The 6,544-nt window shown below is 56.5% G+C and overlaps 1 protein-coding gene across 1 annotated transcript in view; it reads left to right on the top strand.

Annotated features, from left to right (window-relative positions):
• The window catches only part of ZNF385C (zinc finger protein 385C), a 52,242-nt gene that overhangs the window by 38,515 nt on the left and 7,183 nt on the right, over positions 1 to 6,544 (top strand). Inside the window, exon 2 of the mRNA XM_009327024.1 lies at positions 1,756 to 1,898. Within this exon, the coding sequence (XP_009325299.1) occupies positions 1,756 to 1,898 (143 nt within the window). The remainder of the gene's footprint in view (positions 1 to 1,755; positions 1,899 to 6,544) is intronic.

The following is a 6,544-nucleotide window of genomic DNA, read 5'->3' as shown; positions in this document are numbered from 1 at the left end:
TCCTTACTGTGTCGGTGGGCAGCAGCCACTGCAGGCAGTGGCCATCCCCGGGAGCCCATGTTCTCCCCCCAGCACCCCTGGGCCACGTGCCCGCCCAGCACAGGAGCTTCTCCCCAGGCAGCAAACTCCTTGGCCATGGGGCTGCACAGCAGCAGCCAGGTTTTGCCGGCGCGGTGGTGTTGGCTGAGCTGCAAACTCCCTTTACTCAGTTATGGATGACGGGGGCAGAGGCATTCTCCCACCCTCTTGTTCCTCCCAGTGTTAAATGTAATATATACATATTTTTAAGGCCGGTGCAGTCTGACTGCCAGTATGCCAAAGCGTACTGACAAAGGCAAGTGGAAACCCTTGCAATCTGGCCCCAAATGCCTTTGTTGCAACCGCTGCTCTCGCACAGGGTCGCGGCTGCGTGTGCGGGCTGGGGGGGTCCCTGGGGGCCGGCTCCCTGGGCGCCGGCCCTGCCGTCTCAGATGATTTGATGCAGAAATACTGTTTCACGCCTCAGAAGGTTAATTATGCATCGTTCACCCATTTCTGCTTGCTTTTGCTCCCTCCCTCATTGCTGTTGCTATAATTTTATTTATTTATTTTCAAACAGTTTCACAGATTTCCCTTCTGGGCGACTCTGGAATTAACTCGATCAATGCACGCCTGATGAAGCAAAATGTAATTTTTCCCTGGAGTCAGGCCTGACTCGGGGATGGCTTCGGTGCTGCTGAAGAGCTGCCCATGTGCACTCTCCCAGAAAGAGGTCGTCATTGCCTGCAGGGCCCGGGCGGTGAGCTCTCGCTGCTCAAATTCAGAAAATCTTTCAAACTTTGCATTTCAGATTTGTATCTCAGCTCCTGCACAAGCCTGGTTTCTGCCAGCGGAGGGTCGGGCGTAGAGCAGAAAGCAAAGCACTGCGGGAGAGCAGCACCAGCCCACTGTCGGACCGGGGTCCTGGTCCTGCACAGACGGTGTCGGGGCGTGGTGGGGCTGGAGGGGGGCGAGTGCCTTGGCACTGTCCTAATTTTAAACAGAAAATTATTAATAACTCCAGGCTATTTTTAGATGGCACGCTGGAGCTCGCGGTTAGTTTGCGGGGGATGATACAAGGCAGGTGGCAGCGCCTGGCCAGGGAGCGGGCAGCTCTAGTGCAGGAGCCGGTGGGTTGGGCTGGAGACCCTGTCCCCAGGGGTTTCCACCCAAAATACCTGTGGAGAGGCAGAGCTGGGGTGCCCACGCGACTTGGATGGTCCCAGGGGCGCCCAAAATTCAACACGTTTGCAAAGCTGGGGCGGTGCCATGGCGGTGGCTGCTCAGCCCTGTGCCCCCCACCTTGCGCTCGCAGGGTCGCTCGGGGCCAGGGTGCTCCTTCAGCTGCTGTTGGCAGCCAAAAAAGCACTGGCCCCGGTAAGGGGGGGTGAGCCCCTGTGGGGCTGGCGTGGGAGAGCTAGGGGCTGTGTGGGCTCCCGTGGGAGAGCCCGGGGAATGGGCTCTTTCCCCGGGAGAGGTTTTGACACCTTTCAGAGGATTCAAAGCGAACTCCTGCGCATGTCAACACTCTGACGCAAAGACGGCTGCATTTGGCTTTGAACCGGGATGCCGGTTTTGAGCCCGAAAGGCAGAGGGGTGCCCGGGGCCACCCTGGGCTTGGGACCTTTTGCTGAGGAGGGTCTGGAGCCCACGGCAAATTGCCCCGCGTGCCGTGTCCCCCCACTGCGAGCAGGGGCCACCAAAGCTAACGCTGCTCTTTCCCCTCTGCCTGCCCAGGTCCCTCCGGACACAGCAGCCCCCTCTTAGCGTCGTTGCCTATCCCCGGCCGTCCCCTTCATCCCCCCTTGGACATCAAGCACTTTCTGACCTTCAGGCTCAACGGGACGTCACCACTCAACCTCTTCCCCAACTTCAACACGGTGAGTCCCTGAGGGCGGGTGGGCATCGTCTGCTGGATCCCTCCTCCCCCGCAGCAGTCCCTCTTCTACACAGCACCACTCCTTGAACCCCGCCAGATAATTTCTGGCTTAATTACCGGGGTATTTGGCTGCTGGATGCTAGTGCAACATGCCCGCCCTGCCCTTAGCTCAGAGCGGGTCCTGCCCAGACATCCCCCTTTTTTTCCAGAATTAAAAAGAAAGCTCATTTTAACCAAGATCAATTGGATTTTGCTCCTGGAATAAATAGTAAGAAAGTAGCTCTGGAGAGCAGTTCATTAGTTGAAAAATAAATAAAGAAAAGGAAAGAAAGAGAGAGAAAGCGTATAAAGATACAAGGAACGTGGCTGGTGCTGCGTGGCTGCGGGTGTTGGGCGAGCCTGGTTGCTGTGGGACTTCTCCCACTGCCCGTTTGGGCTCAAGGTCCCCAGCCTTGAACCACCGTACCAAGTGCTTGGGTTATGCAATTAAATGTGTCTTCTCTAGAGATGTTCTGTTATACATCTAAATTGACGTGGATGCAGCTAAAGACATACGACAGCGTCTCGAGTGTGAAATGGCGTTTTCCCCCCTCCGTGCCGCTCTCCCCAGGCTGATCTGAGCCTGGCTGGGGTCTCCATCCACCCGGGCAGCGCCCTGTGCCTCTTGCTGATGGGAGGGATGGGATCCGCTCCAGGAGCCCCTCTCTTGCCTTGCTTTGGGTCCCTGCCCTGGTGTTTCAGCTGCCTGGGATTCCCCTGGGACCCGGCTCCTGGCATTGCTGAGGAGCAGGTTTTGCTCTGCTGGAAACCAGAGGCAGTGGGGAGTAGGACGCAGGGCTGCCCCCCACCTCCCCCCACAGAGGCAGGGCAGACGTTTATGGCTTTGGTAAATGCCTGTTTTTTTCCCTCATGAGCCTGGAAACGGGACTTTCCTGAGCTGCCTCCCCGCTCGCTCGCTGGCCTTTTGTAAGTGGCTTTGAGATTAAACGTGCTCGGAAGGTGCAAATTGTCGCTGAGATCTTCAAAGACGGCCGTAGAAATTAAGTACAGGATTCCTGTTGCTGTTGAAGGGGATTCAGACATCTAACTCCTTTAAGCTCTTTTGAAATCCCAGCTCTAGCCTGTCTCTCCCCTGTGCTAACAAGCAGAAACACAGGAGAGCAGGATTTTTTTTTTAGCTATTAAGGTTGCTGCTTTTTGTCTGGGCTCCCGTTTTTAGTTGCTGGAGTCAGTAGCTAACTTGAACCAGATCCTGTTGTTTGTTCTGTTTGGCTCCCACGTGCCCCTGCCTTGGCACGTGTTCTCCAGAGTTGTGCTGCTTTAAAAAAAATAATAATTTGGAAAACAAATCTTTTGCACTTGCTGGAGCCGCACAGCTTCGTCACGCTGCTTCTGTGCTTGGTGGGGACTCCTCTGCCCTGGAGGATGAGTCGGACTTGGGGATGGAGATGCTGGGGGAGGCTGTCCCGGCTGTACGGGCACCTTGAATTAATTGCTCTGAGCTCAGACCCAAGTCTGGCGCGTGATGTTAGCTGAGCAAAGCCAGGCCTGATCGTCCGGGGGTGGAAGCTGCCCCTTCGGGAGGCATTTGTGCTGGAGAGGTGGCTGAGGCTGGGGTTGCGAGGGCTCAGCGTCATGCCTGGGCAGGCGGCTTTGCAGGGAGCCAGAGCCGAGTCCCTGTCCTCGCAGGATGCAGGGCTCGAGCATCGCCGTGCCCTGGAGCCAGGCTGGCAGGTCCTCGTTTCTCTGCCCAAGTAACCATGATGCCAGGTCAGAGATGCCACCTGGCAGCTCAGCCTCAGGGGTAATTTGGGCGGGTGGGAGGGAGCATCAGTCAAGGTATTTTACCTTTTGAGAAAGCTGCTGTATCTGAGTTGCTATAAAAAGAAATCAGAAGGTTTGCCTTTGCTTACCCAGCATCGCTGGTGATGTGCAGGATTCGGCATTGCCCTGCAGAGCAGGAGCTGTTTGCGACTGCTCAGCAGAACACTTTGCACTTTGAGCAGGTCACAAGGCTCTCATGAACCCAGCAGATGTTTTACTCCGGAGCGAGCAAAACCTTTCCAAGCTGAGCTCTCCTGCCACTTAAAGCAACAACAACAGGGGAAAAAGAATTCTAACGCAACACAGAAGGCATGTTTCATGCTTGAAAGGCCCTTTCCAGCTCTTGGGATGTTGCAAATCCCCAGGACCCAGCAGCGCTTTGCAAAACCACAGCAGGAGTTGCAATCCAAACTGATGCTGCGTCCCTGTGAATTCCCGTTTCTGACCTCGGTGGCCGGCAGGGAGCTCAGCACAGGGATCTCTATTTATATCTGTAGGAACATCCAGCGATAAATAAAGTAATGTGAGTCAATAAGAATTGACTATAAAGCTGAGATCTTTATTCTCCAAGTGTGCGGTGCCCAAAGCCTACCTCTGCTGTTGGGTCAGTTCTGCTGGAAACCGCCAGGAAGAGCCTCCACCCACCCGGCTGCGGGCACCGGTACGTACTGCTGCGGCACAGACCCTCGCCGGCCCCAGGGGAGAGCTGCGGGGTCTATAATGATTCCTTTTCCCATCTGAAATAGCAATGAGTGCATATGTTAGGGAGAAGTTGAGGGTACGTTTGTGTTTTCATTTGGAGAGAAGCACAGGGGCTCTCAGGTGGCATCCAGGCGTTGGAGCCGCTCAGTGCTGTGTGCCAGAGGGAGCTGGGCTGGGCTTCCAGCAAAGCGCCCTGCGTGCTGCAAACACGCCGCGCTTGCCAAGCGTGCTCGACGGAGCAAAAAGCGGCTGTGGCGAGGGGTCACTCAGCCTCCGCCAACACCGTGCAGACGGCACGCGTGCCCCCGGGTGCGCTCCCATGGGGCTGGGCACCTGAAGCCTTTTCAGGATGCAGTGCTTGCGTTTGCTTTGGGATAGCAGGAGTGGTGGTGGTCCCCAGCTGCACCAGCCTTGGCCGGGATGCACGGGGCTGGGGCGAGGAGCCAGGTTTTGGGTGCATCGGCCAGCCTGGCCCCGGGGAGCTCACAGCTGCTGCGCCTGCACAGGGCAGAGCAACAGGGGCTTGGCAAAAGCGCAGGGGGTGTAAAGGCCCAGGTCAATGCCATCATCTTATGTCCCAGGAGGATGAGGGCGTGTTTTGCTGGGGCCGCCAGTGCCACCGCCCCGGAGTCGGTGCTTGACCACGGCCCCAGCGCCGCTGGCTTCACTGGCAAGTTCAGGTTCAGGCCAGGATGGTCCCTGGCCGCCTTTGCGTCCTTGTGCCAGCATCTCCCTTTCCTCTGCATCCTCCTCTGCCACCCTGCCCTGCTCCTGCCGCAGTGCTCGGGGTGCGGATGAGCCCGTGGGAGCCAGCAGGGCTCAGTGGGAGCCGGCAGCCAGGCCCCGGCAGCTGACGCTGCTGCAAAGGTTAGAGCCGTTTTTCTTTTCTTTGTGTGGAAAAGGTGGGTGTTTCCTTGAAAACGAGTGCTGGCCCCGCTTCTGCCCGCAGACTGGCAGCCCAGGAATGCTGCCTGTAGCACATTGCAATGTTTGTCGTCAGGGGTGGAGCAGCGTCTTTGCCATCTGTAGCTTCCTCCAGGTCTCCGCCGAACCCCAAATGCCTTTTCATTTATATGCCAGATAAGTGAGTAAAATTTCATAGCAAACGGGCACTTCATTAATCACCTGCTTTTACCATTCTGCTCATTCCTGGAAAGGAATTTGGGGTTTTGATAATGGCTCTGTTGTCCAGGCATGTGCCTCGAAGACTGATGCACCTGTCTCAGCAACAAAATATCTTTGCAGAGAAATATGATCGCCTGAAAACCCAAGGCTCTACTGACAGCAGGACTCAGATAAGATAATCTTCCTATGCCACAGGGTAGGGGAACAATACTTGCATTATGGATTATAGGCACGCTCAAACAAAGAGGTTATTCTTATTTTCCCCCCCTTAATAAATGCATTTTGTTTAAAACAATTATGGCTTTTCGAACAAGTTTGCTGCCTGGGCTGAGGAATGACGCCGAGTCCTGGGAAGAGACAGAAGCGCCAGGGGCTGTCATCAGCCTGCACACATCTGCCTCGCCTGCAGCCCCCGCGCGCTGCCCCGCCATGAATGGCCTCGTGGAAAGACACGGCTCATTGCAGATAGCTGGAGCTGTTCTGTCTCCACGCACACGCCTGGTGAGATACCAGGGGCTGCGCAGGCTTGCAATTTGTCAGTTTTGTAATTTGATGAGAGCAGGCAAAGTGCGTGCATACCTGACCGGGAGTGGGGCAGCGGGGCAGCCCGGAGTGGCTTTGCACGGGCACCATGCCTCGGGCAAGCTGCACCCGCAGCTGCAGGCACCGTTGTCCCTCCTGCCCCGGCCCCTGTGTGCGCTGTGCAGTGTCCCGTGGGCAAGCAGCAGGCATGCGTGGCTCCGCTCGCGCCTTTGGCTTTGCACAGGGATGTTTCAGCTCCCTGATGAAGAGCATGTGGAGGATTAATGGCCGGTTGCTCGTTTTGATCGCCTCTGCCCCCTTTTTTGGTGGTTTCTGCTCCTGCTAAGTGTCTTGGAAAGCTGCCCTGGCACTGGAAGGTCGAGGGCAGCAACTGGGAGCTCAAACAGAAGCCGATAATTTGCCACCTGTGACACCAGTGTCTGTGGTGGGGGGAGAGGGGACGGGGGGACACGC

This window comes from Pygoscelis adeliae, unplaced genomic scaffold (genome assembly GCF_000699105.1).
Source record: "Pygoscelis adeliae isolate BGI_AS28 unplaced genomic scaffold, ASM69910v1 Scaffold917, whole genome shotgun sequence".
NCBI classification, from domain to species: Eukaryota; Metazoa; Chordata; class Aves; order Sphenisciformes; family Spheniscidae; genus Pygoscelis; species Pygoscelis adeliae.
Note: the sequence above shows the minus strand (reverse complement) of the source record. Positions and strands in the feature narration are given on the sequence as shown.